The sequence below is a fragment of the Podarcis gaigeae genome (assembly GCF_964106915.1).
Source record: "Podarcis gaigeae genome assembly, chromosome: 8".
Taxonomy (NCBI): domain Eukaryota; kingdom Metazoa; phylum Chordata; class Lepidosauria; order Squamata; family Lacertidae; genus Podarcis; species Podarcis gaigeae.
In genome coordinates, this window is record NC_139684.1 from 1699728 (window position 1) to 1716561 (window position 16834).

The 16834-nt window shown below is 46.7% G+C and overlaps 1 protein-coding gene across 4 annotated transcripts in view; it reads right to left on the reverse strand.

The window, feature by feature from the left end:
* The window catches only part of PLAT (plasminogen activator, tissue type), a 36324-nt gene extending 26366 nt beyond the window's left edge, over positions 1-9958 (reverse strand). Inside the window, exons 1-3 of one of the 4 annotated variants that reach the window (XM_083753292.1) lie at positions 9872-9958; positions 8272-8488; positions 627-741 (exon numbers count right to left, since the gene is read on the reverse strand). In XM_083753292.1, coding sequence (XP_083609418.1) covers positions 627-695 — 69 coding nt within the window. In that variant the 5' untranslated portion in view covers positions 696-741; positions 8272-8488; positions 9872-9958. Of the gene's footprint in view, positions 1-626; positions 742-8271; positions 8498-9871 lie in introns of those variants that run through there. The other 3 variants (XM_083753295.1, XM_083753294.1, XM_083753293.1) reach the window with 3 other exon arrangements.
* Positions 9959-16834: the final 6876 nt, after the last annotated feature.

A 16834-nucleotide genomic window follows, 5' to 3' on the forward strand; every position in this document is an offset into this window, starting at 1 on the left:
CATGTCATGCCATTCCCAAGTGAAGCAAAATGAGTTACGGGTTCTCAGGTGGTCCCTTTGTTGTTTAACTCACTTAAACACTGTTTTTTAAGAAGAGATAAATTGGCTGAGTAACCTAGTCCCCCCTCCCCACCAGAGAGAATTATTGGGTGGAGGTGCCACTACAGGCTAAACTGGCATCCTGCCTGAGGGGTGATGAGCGCCCCCCCCCCAAATGTCCAGGCAGGTGATGTTCCAGAGGCAAGGAGGGGCTGAGTCAGCCCAGGATTTACTGGATCCCAAGCAAGTCCCAATGACGTTGCATGATAGCATGGGGTCCAGTTGGACTACTTCAAGCTGCTGCAACAATTGTCTGCCTGTCCCCCAACACATCTCCGCCCGCCAGCTGCTGCACCAGTTAGGATTGCTCCCCCAAACAGTGTGCAGCGCAGGACTTAAAACTAAGCACTGCACACTTACAACATTCTCTCTTGCTCCTTCTTGCTAAGGTGATTTAAGTCCAGAGTCTAAAATTACCCAACTGCACCGCAAGCTGGAAGTCTGCTTATCCCTCTTCTAATGCGCTGCTAAGGTGGCTGGAAAGAAAAGCCAAAGTGAACAGACAGGTTGGCAGGATGAGCTCTTACCTGGCACTGAATTGTGGCAAACCCTCCCAGCAGCAGGAGAAATGGGGAGAGTCCTTGTCCCAGCCTCATTCTGAAGTCTTTTCAAGGCCTTCTCTTCCAAGTGTAATCAAGAACTCTAAAAGAAAACAGAGGTAGGAGAGAAGGCAGCTAAGGAAGACCTAACCCATCATAAAACTGCAGACCTCTACTTGGAGGAAGGGAGTTGCGATGGCAAACTCTGGCCTGGGAGCTGACTGGCTTCTTCTAGGAACTTTGCCCAAGACTCGTGAAGCACACACAACAACGGATGGCCGGGCAGCAAGAGCGGATCTCTCAGCTGGAGAGCTGAGCCTGGAAGCGCAACAGCAGCTGTCGCAGCAGCAGAACATATTTACTGGTAGATTCCAAGCCAGGCGCATCTGCTCCAGCATTTCAGCCCAGGCTGGCTGTTTGCATTCTGGTCCCTCCCTTTGGCTTGCTGACGAAAGTAGGTTACTTGGCCTGGGAGCAATGGGGCTTGTGGTCTTGGCTCTCTGCTCATCCGGGTGGCGGTGCTTTCACCTCCTTGACTCACTTCCCTGCAGCCACAACAAGCCTCTTGTAGCCTTGAGTCGAGGCCAAGAGCCAGGCCTTTGACTGCTGCCCTTCTGGTTTAACTCTCCTGCTGCCATATTCACAACATTGTGCCCACCCCAAAGGAAGTTGTGGCTGTGGGTGCTCCATTATCCAAGTCTTCCTCCAAAGGCAAAATTTATTTTCTCCTTCCCCTTATCCCCATACTTTCCCTATTTTAAAATTGCCCTCTAAAGCTGCCTTTCCAGATGCTTTAGGCAAATTGGCTGAAACTGAGGGGAGTTTTGGTCCAAAATCTCTGGATGGAAATTTGAGCCCAAAACCTTGGAGGGCACACGGTTTAGAAAGGTGCTGCCATCCAGCAAGGTCACTGAAGGTTTCTCAAGGCCTCCTCCTGCAGAGCATCTTGGCTGTGAGTCCTGGAAGACTTGACCCCTGCCTTGCCGGCCTTTTCCCACCTGGCCTGGGAGGAAGGGCCCTGACTGACTCCAGCTACAAAAGCTGGGGCTGCTGAAGAGGCCAGAGACCATCTTGGTTTTCTCTTAGCACAGACGCAGTTCTTCAAGCCTGAGCTTTCACAGCCAGCACCAACCACCATTGGCAGGACTGGCAGCAACCGCAGCAGGTATGTTCTCTGTTTAAGACAAGTGTTTTTTTTTGGGGGGGGGGACGCAGACCCCTAAACATTTTATGACTCTAAGTTTGGCCTCATTGGGGGGCAGTATTTCAATATGAGTAGGAAAATGAGAGTAACCCTAAACATTTTTTTAAGAAAAAAAGCACTGGTTTAAGGTAAAATTTTATTCTCTTGCTAATTGTGCTGTTTTAAATGTGCATTTTATATCAGACTTCCTTCTTTGAAATGTTTAACTTTTTTGTTAACTTTGCTGTGTTAAATGCACATTCTGTTGTTGACCACCTTTATAAGGTTTTGTTTTGAAATCTTTAAGGTAATACTTTAGTTTCCTGTTAACTACATTACTTTGAATACATACTTTATCTTTGACTTTCTTCAGTAATGTTTTATTCTGGATTGTTATATTTGATGTTTTAATTTGTTACAAACGGCTTTGAGACTTTTTCTTAAAAATATGAAGCGGTATAGAAAAGAAAAGAAAAGAAATAATAATACTCTGCAAACATTTTATTTGGATGTCTACAAAAACCTGATCTTGGTATGAGCTTTCGTGTGCATGCACACTTCTTCAGATACACACGAAAACTCATACCAAGAACTGACTTAGTTGGTCTTTAAGGTGCTACTGGAAGGAATTTTTTTTGTTTTGACTATGGCAGACCAACACGGCTACCTATCTGTTACAAAAACCTGAGTTTACTGAGTGAGGGTAGCACTGTACTTTTTGATAATGTTTGCATTTTAAAAATCATATTTATCTACCTCAAGCCTGAGGCAGAAGACTGGAGAAAGATTAATTAAAGCCCTTGCTTAAAGGTAGCCACCTGCCTAAGGAAAAGAAAAACCTCCCAAGAGGTTTGCATCTGCGTTACTTCATTAAGATACCCAAGTGAGACATCGGTCCATCCTGGACCCTGAAAATCAAGGAAGGACTGGCGAGTTTGCAAGCAAAAGGAATACGTGTGTTTCAGTTTGCTTATTAGCTTAGGAAGGGCATGTTAGGTTTGCATGAATGAATTTCTCTTCCACAGCCTTATTGAGAAGCTGTCTGCTTTCTATAGGCACAGAGCACAGGATTAACACTGGTTAAGAAAGTGAAATACCTAGGGGTTAATATGACTGCCAAGAACGTGAATTTATTTAAGGATAATTATGAGAAATGTTGGATGGAAGTGAAAAAGAATTTAGAAATATGGTCAAATCTGAAGCTATCATTGCTAGGCCGAATTGCTGTGATAAAAATGAATGTATTGCCAAGAATGTTGTTTTTGTTTCAAACATTGCAAGTTTTGGATAAAATGGAGTGTTTCAAGAAGTGGCAGAGAGATATTTCTAGATTTGTCTGGCAGGGCAAGAAGCCTCGAATAAAATTTAAGATATTAACTGATGCTAAAGAAAGAGGTGGATTTGCCGTGCCAGACTTAAAACTTTATTATGAATCAGCCGCTTTTTGCTGGCTGAGAGAATGGCTGCTTCTTGAAAACACTGACGTGCTGGACTTAGAAGGTTTTAACAATGTATTTGGGTGGCATGCATATTTGTGGTATGATAAGGTCAAAGCACATAAAGCGTTTAAAAATCATATTGTCAGAAAAGCACTGTTCAGTGTCTGGATAAGATATAAGGACTTGCTTGAAAATAAAACCCCAAGGTGGTTGTTACCAATGGAAGCGAAGGCTCAGAAAAAGCTCAATATGGAGGCCAAATGGCCGAAATATTGGGAAATTTTGGAACAAGAGGGAGACAGATTAAAACTGCAGAGTTTTGAAAAATTAAAAAATAGAGTGCGAGATTGGCTTCATTATTACCAGATAATGGAGGCATTTAATTTGGACAAAAAAAATGGCTTCCAGGTGGAAAAATCAAAATTGGAAACAGAACTGCTAGATCCCCAAATTAAGAACTTGTCAAGAATGTATAACTTGCTGTTGAAATGGAACACTCAGGATGAAACGGTGAAATCTGCTATGATTAAATGGGCACAAGATGTTGGACATAACATTATGATGGCTGACTGGGAACAGTTATGGACCACAGGTATGAAGTTCACGGCATGTAATGCCTTAAGAAAGAATATTATGAAAATGATCTACAGCTGGTACATGACACCAGTCAAGCTTGCAAAAATTTATCATTTGCCCGATAATAAATGTTGGAAATGCAAAGAGACTGAAGGTACATTCTTTCACCTTTGGTGAACATGCCCAAGGATTAAGACTTTCTGGGAGATGATCTATAATGAAATGAAAAAGGTATTTAAATATACCTTTATGAAGAAACCAGAGGCCTTTCTCCTGGGCATGGTCGGCCAATTGGTGCCAAAGAAGGATAGAATTTTCTTTATGTATGCTACAACAGCAGCAAGAATACTTATTGCAAAGTACTGGAAGACACAAGATCTACCCACCCGGGAAGAATGGCAGATGAACGTGATGGACTACATGGAACTGGCGAAAATGACTGGCAGAATCCGAGACCAGGGAGAAGAGTCGGTGGAGGAAGATTGGAAGAAATTTAAAGACTATCTACAGAAACATTGTAAAATTAATGAATGTTAGAAGGATGTTGGAATGAAGTTATGTGGTTTTAGCAGAAATGTTATAAAGGTTTAGGAAAAAACAGACTGTTAATTGGTGAAAGGAGGGAAAGAAAAGTTACATTATATTAAGATAAATTACAGGACAAAAATTGGAAAATATGGAAAGGATTTGCTGAAATAGTTAACCGAACTAGAATACAAAAAAGGGAGGTGTGAGGAGGTCAAGGAAACAAGCAAATGAAAGATGTTATAGGAAGATTCGCTGTGTTTTTTAATGGATTTTATTTTTATTTTATTTTTTCTCTCTTTTTTTCTTTTTCCTTATTGTGATGTGCTGTTTTGTTCTTGTTTAATATGGTGTTTTTACTTTTTCTTTTTGTAACCTTTAAAACTTTAATAAATATTATTTAAAAAATAATCCCCTTCATGGATCACTGCCTTGCCGTGGTGAAGGGGCTTGAAGAACTCAGAGAAGCTATGGACTATGCCGAGCAGGGCACCCAAGATGAACAGGTCATAGTGGAGAGTTTTGACCAAATGTGATCCACCTGGAGGAGGAACCGGCAAGCCACTCCAGTATCCCTGCCAAGAAAACTCCATGGACAAAGACAACAGGCATATAAAAGTTATGACGCTGGAATATGAGCCCCTCAGGTCGGAAGGCGTCCAACATGCTACTGGGTAGTGATGTATGGAAGTGAGAGCTGGACCATAAAGAAGGCTGATCGCCGAAGAATTGATGCTTTTGAATTATGGTGCTGGAGGAGACTCTTGAGAGTCCCATGGACTGCAAGAAGATCAAATCTATCCATTCTGAAGGAAATCAGCCCTGAGTGCTCACTGGAAGGACAGATCATGAAGCTGAGGCTCCAATCCTTTGGCCACTTCATGAGAAGAGAAGACTCCCTGGAAAAGACCCTGATGTTGGGAAAGATGGAGGGCACAAGGAGAAGGGGACGACAGAGGACGAGATGGTTGGACAGTGTTCTTGAAGCTACAAACATGAGTCTACCAAAGGTTGGGAAACACTGGACTAGATGACCCTTGTGGTCCCCTCCAACTCTACAATTCTATGATCTATATCCTCTGCACTTTGAATCTGCACTGTTGCCCTCTGTTTTTTAAAAAATCATTATTGCTGTATTATGGTAGAAAAGTATTATGGCAATTTGCACATCTGAGTGCTTGGCACAAAACGTTGACCAGCATTTTTTAAAAAAGAAACCAGACACCACACCTGCTGTTCCCAGTGGCCAATGATGTGCAGAGCCCACTTTCTGTATGCTGGTGCCGGCGCCCTTTTCTCCAGCCAGCAACAAGGATGTTCCAAAAAGATAAAGCAATCTAACTGGATCCACATGTCAGAGATACAGCTGTGTTTACAGGGGTGGAAACTGAGTCTGGCAAGCACATCTCAAGGAAGCAAATTGTTCTAAGAACCCAAAGGCTGCCAGCTCCAACCTGCTTCCTGCCCCCAAAGCCCCTGCCAGCCAGCTCCAAGGATCAGCCCCACCAGAAGGGAGTCAGCCTGATGCTTGTATAGAATATAATCCTGTATTAGAAAGAAGGAGAAATAACTTCTTGAGCCAAAGAGAGAGCTGCCTCTTGTAGTTAGTTCCCTTAGCAACGCTCTTGCTTCCAGCGTAGGACTTGGCCGAGCCTGAATGGAAATTGGGAGCTCTGTAAGATGCTCTTAAATAGACTGAAAGCAGGAGGTTTGTTTTTAAAGAACTGGTTCCTAGTCTGAATTTAAGGAGGACAAACAGCAGACAGCTGACCTTCCTCTGAGGTACCAGAAATGGGGATCTGCCTTCTGTTGAGGCAGACCGTTGATCCACCTGGGTCACTATTGTAAACACTTCCTTCAGCCCCATCCTATAAGTCAAGGATAAGGGCAGTGGTCGTGCAGCAGTGCCTGTGGCGGCACAGGCTGGCTGCCCCTGTTGTCCACAAGAAGCTTCCACTGGCCCATCGAGAGCAATGCAGTCTACACTCAGCGGCAGCAGCTCCCTGGGGCTTCAGGGCAGGCCAGCCACACCAGGATAGGCAGACGACTGAAGCCAGGACTTTCTGCATGCAAATCTGATGATGTCCTGTGGCACGGAGCTATAGCTGCCCTTCTGTGACTGAGTTAGACCTTCCCCAGGCTATTAGATTGCATAGTTAGCTGGATAAAGAGTGGCACAAGCAAATACTGACAATTAAATAACAATACAATTACAGTGGTACCTTGGGTTACATACTCTTCAGGTTACAGACTCTGCTAACCCAGAAATAGTACCTCGGGTTAAGAACTTTGCTTCAGGATGAGAACAGAAATTGTGCAGTGGCGGCGTGGCAGCAGCAGGAGGTCCCATTAGCTAACATGGTGCTTCAGGTTAAGAACGGACCTTCAGAGTGAATTAAGTACTTAACCCGAGGCACCACTGTATTTTCAAAAACTTATTTGGGCTCCTTTTAAAAAAACCTCATACATACACACAAACACCCACCCACTGTATTCTTGCTTACTGTGTCCTAGTACTGAGTATGAGAAGTAGATCCAAAATCTAATATTTTGGAGAATGAATTAACTGTGAAGGGTAAAATATACAAAGCAGATGCCCAAGTCCAGCTTAACTAACATGCTCGTCACAAAACTCAAAACTGAACATCTACTGGGTTATTTTGCATTGCATCAGAGTGGGTTGTTGCCTTACTATATTATTTTCTTGTTATACAAGTCTTTTATTTGTTTCCAGAAGAGACCAGCCTCTTTGAGGTACCCACCCAATTCCCTGCCCAAACAAGTGATTCAAAAGAATTGCTTTACAAGATAATAAACCAGCCCTGCTGTCCCCTCCTGGGTTGGTCCAAAATCCTACCTAATGCGGCACCTGTTCTTCCTGGAAGCCCCTGAACTGGGCCTTGGGGCAGTGACCCTCTCCCTCACAATCCTGCCTCTGATCCTGGAGATAAATCAGTGGCCACTGATAGCTTTATCCTCCACTAAGTTGTCCAAACCCCTATTAAACCATGCACTGAGTTCAGCAACCAGAGCTACACGCAGCAATCCAACTGCAGTTGCACCACAGATTTGCATTCAGGCATCCTTGCATCCTTTTCTCAGCAGTTTTATTTTTTACTCCTTTGTTATTGATCCCCAACATGAATTCTGACTTTTTCACAGCAGCTGTTCAGCATTCACACTGAGCTGTCCACCACAAAGCCAAGATCCCTTTAGTGGTCAGTCATTGCCCATTCAGACCACAATCATATACACACACGCGTGCAAAGTTGGGATTCTCCCTCCACCCCCTGCCTGCACAACATTTTACCCCTGCATGCATCAAACCCCATTTGCCATTTGGCCTCCCAGTTACTCCTTTAGAGAGACAATCTGGAAAATCCAGCACCTCACAGCTCACCCTGGACTCTAGGCTATTTATGAGGAAGTTAAAAGGCAAAGTGAGGCAATACAGATTCTCTGTGACAACTGTCCATACTTCCATTCTGCTTCCTGCTGTTTCAGTTGGTTATTGATCCACATGAGGATGCCTTAGCTCACGGCTGCACCCCACATACAAAAACATTTAAAACATGTGGTTCCTCCCCAAGAATCCTGGGAGCCATAGTTTGTTAAGGGTGCTGGAAACTGTATCTCTGTGCCATGTAAACTACAGCTCTTGGGTGGCAGAAGCCATGCGTTTCAAATGTGTGGTGTGGTTGTGACCTTGGTTTACTCAGGACGGGAGCCTTGGGTGAGGGATTTCATGAAAAGAAAGCTCTCTAGATTTCTCATCACCTGAGGAAGTGGGAAGGCTAGCAGGCCTTGATACCAGCATCTCACTGGCAAACATAGTAATGCAATAAACAAAATAAAACGGCATTGATTGTTAACAGGCTACACAATAGCAGCACCTGTCTGGGACACTTACAAAATTCCTTGGCCCATCTGTGTCCTGTGCTGACACAGGGCTGCTCTGGGGGATCCACCCACTGCAATGGAGCCCACTACAAAGCCTTAAGTGGGAGCAACTGGGCATCACAATGATGCATCTGGACAGCCTGGTGTCTCTCTTCACTGCCCCTTTATCTCTCTTCTCATTCAAAGCTTTCCTGCCCTTACAGTCTTCGCATTATGGGTACGGCTCACTAGCAATGTATCAAGAGAGAGAACAAACACAGCTTTCCAAGTATTGCTTTCTAGAAAGGACTCAAATAGCAAAGACTTGAAAAGGAATAGCCATCCAGAAATGGTATAACAGAGAGGCCGAGAAATTGGCTTTAACAAAAAACCAATCCAGAAGTCGTGCATCACCAGAGGACAAAAGACAAAGGGAGCATTCTCTGCAGTCTGGTGAACCTTTGTTGCCTTTACAAACAAAGGAGAAGATAGTAAATCCAGTGCCAAAGGCAGTCTAAAAGCATGTGGACTGGATGGCCTTTTGGGAACATCCATTTTCTGCAAAGGCAGCCAGAACCCTCAGAAAGACAAAACAACATTATGTGACTCTCAAATTCCTGAGTGCTGTCTGTGCAAAAAGGGGAGGAGGGAGTTTCCCCCCTCCCACTTATATGTAGTTGTAAAGATGTATGATGATAATTTGGATATTTTATTTTTATTTTTAATTATAAACCACTTGGAGGTGGTTAAAAAAAATTAAGCAGAATATCAGTTCTGTCCTGGATGCTTTGCTGAGATTCTTGCATTGCAGGGGGTTGGACTCGATGACCCTCGGGGTCCCTTCCAACTCTACAACTCTGTGATTCTATGAAATAGAATTAATTATTTACAAAATAAAGCGTGGCTTTCAGTTCTATTAGCCGCGATGGCTACTTTCGGTAGCACTGAAATCTCCAGAGGAGAGATCAGTTTGTGTCTTGATCCATTTATGCCCGGTGCTCGTGGCAGAAGGCATCTATGCAAGAGGGTGCTGAGTGGGAGACGTGGAAGTCCTCAGGGCACTCGCCCCGCGCGCAGAACGTTAGAGGGTGGGGTTCTGCGTAGGCGTCTTCGGACAAACCGTTTCCCCTCCTGGCAGGGAGGTTTGGCAAGGGGGGGTCCCCCACAGAAGCAGCCCCCCCACCTGCAGCCTGAAGTGACGGAGCCCAAGAGAAGCTTCGCCCGTCCTCCCTGGAGGCGGCGTCGGGGGCTTCCCCACGGAGGGCGGATTCGAACCTGCCTCCGCCGCCCCGCAGGCGGTCGGAGCTCCGGCGCTGGGGAAGGGGAAGGGCGGGCCGAGGCCCCGGCGCCCGGGCTCGCTCGGCTCCGAGGGGCTGCCTGCCTGCGCCCCAGCCGCCCGGAGGGGCTCCCCGAGCCCCGCGCAGCCAGGGCCGAGGGGCATCCCGACCCCAAGTCCCGAAGGGCCGCCCCCTCCCGGCCCCACGCCGGCTTTCACGCGGCCCCCTGAAATCTCTTTCCTCGACTCGGAAACAAGCAGCACGTGCGGAGCGCCGTGCGAGTCGGAAGGCGGGGACTCCTGCCGGGACTCCGGCTCCGCTCCCGCCCCGCGGCCCCCGGCCGGACTCACTCACCTGCCTGCCTGCCTGCCGGGTGGGCGTCCGCGCCTCGCGCTCCCGTCGAGGCTCCTTCTTAAGACTCGGGCGGGCGGGGCCAGAAGAGCCCTGAGCTGCCGGCGCCGCCCCGAGGCGGGCGGAGGCCGCCGGCGACCCCCTCGGGCCGCCCCTTTCCTCCGGGAAGGGGCCGGCGAGGCCCTCGATGCTCCCCCGAGAGAGCGCCGGGCTCCGAGGCCGCGTCCCCCTCGCCCCTCCCGGGCCAACCTCGAGGGGAGGGCGGCGCGACCCCCCGCGGGTCCCTCGAAGTGGGCCGGGCCGGGCCGGGGGGGGATGAGGACCCCTCGGGGGCAGAGAGGCTCCCAGCCCCTTTCAGGCCACTCCGGGGCAGAGTTCTTCGTGGAAGGTTCCGTGGTCACTTTCAGAGCCTCTTGTGAGTCAGGCGCGTTGCGGAAATTGGGCTTCATTTTAAGAATATGGGGAAAGATTTGTTACCAATTAAGACTATCTGAGCGGGGTAACTTGTATGGTCATTTATTCCAATGAGAAGCAGGGGTGCGGCGAGGTATTTGGGGACCCCCTTCACTGCCTCCAAGGCCTTCAGCTGAGGACTCCACGAAAACCCCTTCCAAAACAGGGCGTCATCCTCCACATCCCAGGTGCTGCACCAGCAGAGAAAGTCCAGGCCGACTGGGGCCAAGAGGAAAGCCTTTGACCTGTCCCAATAACTCACTACCAAGAGGAGCCAGGCTGCAAGCAAAATATTCTGCTGGCCTTTCATGGGAAACTAGGGTGGTGGCTGCAAGAGGCACACAGCGGCTGGCCTTTAGAAGGAGCAAAGGAAAGCAGCGGACAACCGTGTGGTGGCCCAGATGCCTCCAGAAACACTCGCTCTGGGTTTGGGTCATGGCCATGCTAGATGCATCAAGCAGGAAATGGCTGCCTCAGCACCAAGGGGTTGCCACCTTCTTATTTGTAAGCACACCCTCTGCCCTTGTGCTAATTAAGTTGATGGCTCACCATACCATAGAATCATAAGAGTTGGAAGAGACCCCGAGGGTCATCTAGTCCAACCCCCTGCAATGCAGGAATCTCAGCTGCAGCATCCATGACAGATGGCCACCCAGCCTCTGCTTAAAAACCTCCAAGGAAAGCGAGGCCACAACCTCCTGAGAGAGTCTGTTCCCCTGTCAAACAGCTCTGACTGTCAGAAAGGTCTTCCTGATGTTTAGTCCGAATCTCCTTTCTTGCAACTTGAAGCCATTGGTTTGAATCCTCCCCTCCAGAGCAAGAGAAAACAAGCTTGCTCCATCTTCCATGTGACAGCCCTTTAGATATTTGAAGATGTCATTCATATCTCTTCAGCCACCTCCTTTTCCAGGCTAAACCTACCCAGCTCCTTCAAGTGCTCCTCACAAGACTTATTTTCCAGACCCTTGATCATTTGCATTGTCCTCACCTGTCAACGTTCCAGCTTGTCAACATCCTTCTTAAATTGTGGTATGTCCAGAATTGGACACAGTATTCCAGGTGTGGTCTGACCAAGGCAGCAGAGAGTGGTGGATTTGGATTTGTGGGCTGCGATACCAAAAGTTTGAGAAGCCCTTAGGGTGGCTTAACAGGAAAGGGTTATCAAGGGTTATCAATTTCATTCAATGAGCCAGCTGTGTGTGTCACCAGCATTAGCCTCATTGAACTCATTGGAAGGTACTAGCCAAGATGTCTCGTTCAAAGACTTGAAACTTTAGTAGCAGTGTACACTACATAAAAATAGTGCAGAAATCAGAGGCACACACCAGATTTGGACTTAAGGTATGGTTAGGCTTGGATTGTTGCCAAAGCTAAAAAATTAAGCTGTCTGCTTCAAAAAGCACAAAGATGCACAAAAACAGACAATTCCCCCCTCACTTGGTTTCTTCTTCAATTGTTTAGTTCATCGGAACAGAGGCAGCAACCACCAGCCACACCTAGGCACATGTGGCAGTTCAGTACCACTAATGCAGCAGTGTGACTTCACCCCCAGAGGTGCACTCCATTGTCTCAAGTCAAGACAGACGGAGGCTAGAAACAACAACAACAAACAACAACAACACCACACTAGCAGCCAGTGCACAGAGTGAGGAACTACCTAGCAGAAAAGGTTGGTGCATATATTTTTTATATTTATTTGCTTCCATTTCTCTCATTTATACTCAAAGCAGTTAATAAATGGGTGAAAACACAGCATTCACAAAATGTTCATTAGAGGTTTTTAAGCAGAGGGCTGGCTGACCACCTAGCAAGGATGTTGTAGGCTAGTAGGATGTTGTAGGCTAGTGGTGGACTAGATCACTTGGAGATTCCCCCTCTGTGATTCTGTAGTATAAGTCAGTTCAATTTGTATCCCCTTTTACAGCCCAACCCAGAATTGGCTTTATTACTTGTATTTGATGGACAAATACTTGGCAACTTTTTAATTCATCAGTTCAAGACTTATTATTGCTAAAAACTGGAAGTATTACAAAGCTGGCATCAAGAAGTGTGGAAACTAATCTGATGGGGAAATACACACATAAAAGCACAGTTATAAGGAACAGAGACAGGCAAGTTCACTAGTAGAGGGAAATATAAGTGGAATCAGATTTATTGTGAGATAAATCATTCTATTGAACTTTCATAAGAATAAGACTTTGGGAAAGCAAACTATTATTGCCAGCATAGAAAGCCAGCAACACCCTGCTTTTCATAAACACATCCTGCTTTAGAAGGCAAGGCAAGAGAGGTTAACTGCCCAGCAGGCATGCAAAAGTGTGTTACAAATCTCCAACAGCCAGTTTCTGTAAACAAAGGCTGCATATGTACCATGCATTTAAAGAAGTTCCCAGCATTCTGAGGGTGGGGGGGGGGGGCATGTGCTTTAACTGTGCTTCCAATATATGGTGTGTGTGCAGCCAAAATGTGGGGGGGGGGGAGGGCACACTTTTGCGTAGAGAAATAGTGCAAGTGATTTTTTGTAAGTGACTTTGAGATTTTATTGCAATCAAGCAGTATATACATCTTGTGATATAAATCAACACATTAAAAAATGTGTTTTTCACCTTTTCCCTGCCCACCATTTCACAGTTGATGGGAAGGTTGTCACTTCGTGGAAGAAAATATGCTTTGCTGCAGCGATAACCACACAGGAACAACAGGAAAGCTGATTCACCTTAAATCTCACTTTGGATCTCAGCAGCAGTTTTTATGCAAAAACTGCAGATCAATTGCTCATCCAGGGAAGCCAGGGAGAGAAAAGGGCTCTTTCCATCAGGAAAAAAGTTGGAACGCCCTAGGATGAAATGTCATGCCCTAGCTTTCGCTAGGGAGGAAATCCTGGTGAATCTCCAAAGAGGACATGATTTCCATGTGTGCCCCATCTGTAGCTTTGCCCACGTCAGTCCTAGGCCTTATCACAACACTGGGGAGTCATCACAGGACAACAATCTGATAGGAGTCACAGAGACACATAATGTATCTGGACCTAGTTATGGCTCCTAACGGGCAGTGATTCAACAACTAGAATCACGATCACCTATTGCTCATGCCAAGGAGAAACTGTACAAGTTAGCCAATAAGTTGTTGGCATGAAATAAGTAAACAGTGAGAAGGACTCCGTTTCCAGTACAAAGAGCCTTGGGACTTGCAATAATACTTTTGAAAATGTCAGGGTACAAATAATAGACTGTTACAACTGGATTTTGAAATGTTACCGTGTGAAAGCTTTTAAAAGTTGTGGGAAAGTGAGCTAAGGCGGGAGCTGACAGATGAGCAAGATAAAGATGTCACAGACATATGGGGCAAATAAATCTAGCATCAGGATTCCTGTAGCTTCACAAAGTGCAACCAGACTCAAAAGAGATATTGCAGAGATGGGGAAAGTCAGAAATGGCACTCAGAATGACCAGGGGACTGGAGCAAATGCAGGGGGGAAGCAGGCAGAAGCTCCAGACGGAATGCAAAATAAATCCAGTCACTGTGGCTCTAAAACTGAACTAATCCTAACATATTCACTCCACTCATTCAAGTTTACTCACAATGAATCACAGAACCAAGACAATAATGCCCATTTACACCACAAAGAACTCGTAACCAGAACTCAGAACTCACCAGCCAGAAACATCATAACCAGACACTGGTATGACCTGTCAAGAGTAAGCATGGACCAATGGTACCAAATAGTATGGGAAACGGCCTTATTAGAAAAAACTAACCAACAAACTGAAACTGACATGGGGACAAATAGAAGAAGACTTTATCACATACACAGCCTTTATCACATACACAGCCCAACAAGACAGTAACAAAAATCCACCAACAGCATACAAATCAATACAGTGGTACCTCGGGTTACAGACGCTTCAGGTTTCAGACTCTGCTAACCTAGAAATAGTACCTTGAGTTAAGAACTTTGCTTCAGGATGAGAACAGAAATCGTGCAGTGGCGGCGGCAGGAGGCCCCATTAGCTAAAGAGGTGCTTCAGGTTAAAAACGGTTTCAGGTTAAGAACGGACCTCCGGAACGAATTAAGTTCTTAATCTGAGGTGCCACTGTATGGCTAACCTGATCCAAAACACCCACCCACCCTACTCATACTTGAAAACAAAGACCACCACAGCCAATCACAAATGAACAGCCACCCCCTAGGCCACCCCCAACCTCTCTCACCACCAAAGGAACACAAGCATATAGCAGAGAACCTACACAGGCGATGCTGACACCAAACCCCATACATATATGAAGTAAAATAGAAACATTGCCACCTGACCCCACCCACCTTTCCCCCTCCACCTCTTTCCCCCTTTTCTTCCTAATGTTTCAACAAATGAAACTGATCTGTAAAAAATGTTACTTGAAAAAAGAGAGAGATTGCACATACTTTTGTAAACCAAGAAAATCTTTTTTAAAAATACATTTAAAAAAACCAATGAATCACAGAATTGCAGAGTTAGAAGGGATCCAGCGGGTCATCTAGTCCGGCCCATCAGGTCCAATCAGCAAAACTGGGCAGCTTCATAGAAGATCCCCTCTTGGAACTCTGGCGCTGGGAAGGGAGCTGATTTTTCTGGGGATGGAAGGGGCCCTTCTTCACAACCAGGACGCCAAGTGGAAAGCTGCCGCGTCAGTAGCTAAGAAGCCAAGTCGGGTTCTTCACTCTGAGCCTGATGCCAGAGCAGGACCCTCACAGGCACCTTTCTTTGAGCCCAGAGAACCACATTCCCCTCCCCCTGCCCCACCAGTTCAGTGGCACAGAGAGCACGCCAGGTGGGAGGCCACAGAGGCCGTTACCTGCCCAGTTCAGCCCATGAGAATGACCTGGCCCACAGAACCCACAAGGGGTTCCAAACAGCCCAGCCCTCTGTGTGTCAGGGATTGGGGGGCTGGCCCTCTTAAGCGTCTCAGTGTCATTGCCTCCAGATGAGGGCATGGACTCTGAAGTGGAAGGGTAAGCAGGGCCAGCCCCACAAAGGCTCTCAGGTGAATCTGTGGGGCCAGTGCCCCACCCATTCCTGCCTGGGGATGTGGCACTGCCATTCTCTGACTCGGAGGACTCCGCTGGAGAAGAACAAGAAAGACCTGGGGCTTCCCCCACTTTGTTGCAGTAGATTACTGGAGGAGGCTGGGCCCCTTTAGGTAGGGCAACATCTTGCAGCACAGGTGGAGCTAACAATTATGTTGCACCTGCTGCTACTTCTGTAAATGGACTCAGTTTCAGTTTGTTCCTTGCTGGAGCAGCTACAGAGCTTTGTTCTTCAGAGCACAGCCTTCAGAACCTTTACTTACACCCATGTTGGGCCTTGCTGCACAGAGGAACACAACAAACACTCCGGAGAGCTTACTGAAGGCAGAGCAAGTTGTTCCCTAGGAGCTCTCCACGGTGCTGAGACAACAGGCCTGCCTTGCTCAAAAGTCCTCAGAGGAAATGACTCACTTGAGATGTCTTCCCTGCTTCCTAGACTCCGAGGTGGGACCAGAACAGGGCGGCAGTCTTCCTTGGAAACATAAGAAATGCACTGGGACTAAACTCGACAAACCAAGGATTCAAATTTGGCCTGTTAGGGTATTTTCCCTAAGCTATGCTCACTTGCCTCACAATTGATGGCATACCTGATGTTAGATGTGAGGGCAGGTAGAGACAGGGCTGCCAGTGCACAGCCTTAAAGAGCACTGCCAACTGTGCACCTGGAAAGGAAAGCAGGTGGCAGATTCCCTGTGAAGCACCTTCTCAGTCCACCCAGGCTGGCCACTGGTTCGTCTAGAACAGGAGGTATACAGGGGCTTCCTGTTCTAGCTAAGCAACAAGATCTCACTGAGTTGCGGTGTTGAACCTGGGACCATCTGTGTGCAAAGCAGATGTTCCAACTCCTTTTTTTTTTAACAGAGCACATAGTTAAACTATGGAATTTGCTACAAGAGGTCATGGTGGGCATTATTCAAATCAGTGGCTGCAAGTCATGATGGTTGTACGCTGCCTTGGATGCCAGTTGCTGGGAACAAGAGTTTCATTCATGTCCTGCTCTTGTCCCTGACCTAATCATGGGTATAAATGCAGGGGAAAGTGTGCATGCCTCACTCCACCCATTAAGCAGTAAGCAGGCTTCGACTGGTCAAGAGTTGGGCCAAAATGGGCAGAGCCACTGAGATAACAGGCACAGCCCAGGCCCTTATTTGTAATTTGCAGGCTGCAATCCTATAGACACTCCCCTGGGAGTAGGATTGAACTCATTTAATTCTGAATATAGGATTGCACTGGAAATGCTATTTTATGAATATTTGGCTTTATTTCATAAATTTGAACATATTAGGCTGCCTGCATTTGGGACGTGACTGTTCTGCCTCAGCCCTCCACCTCCAGCCTTTCCAAACTGGTGTTTGTGGTGGATCTATTCTAATTTATCAGTTGTTCTAGGATGGGCTCTGATTGCTACCATATTGCTGTCTGGGAGGGGGGTGGGCTATCATACAACA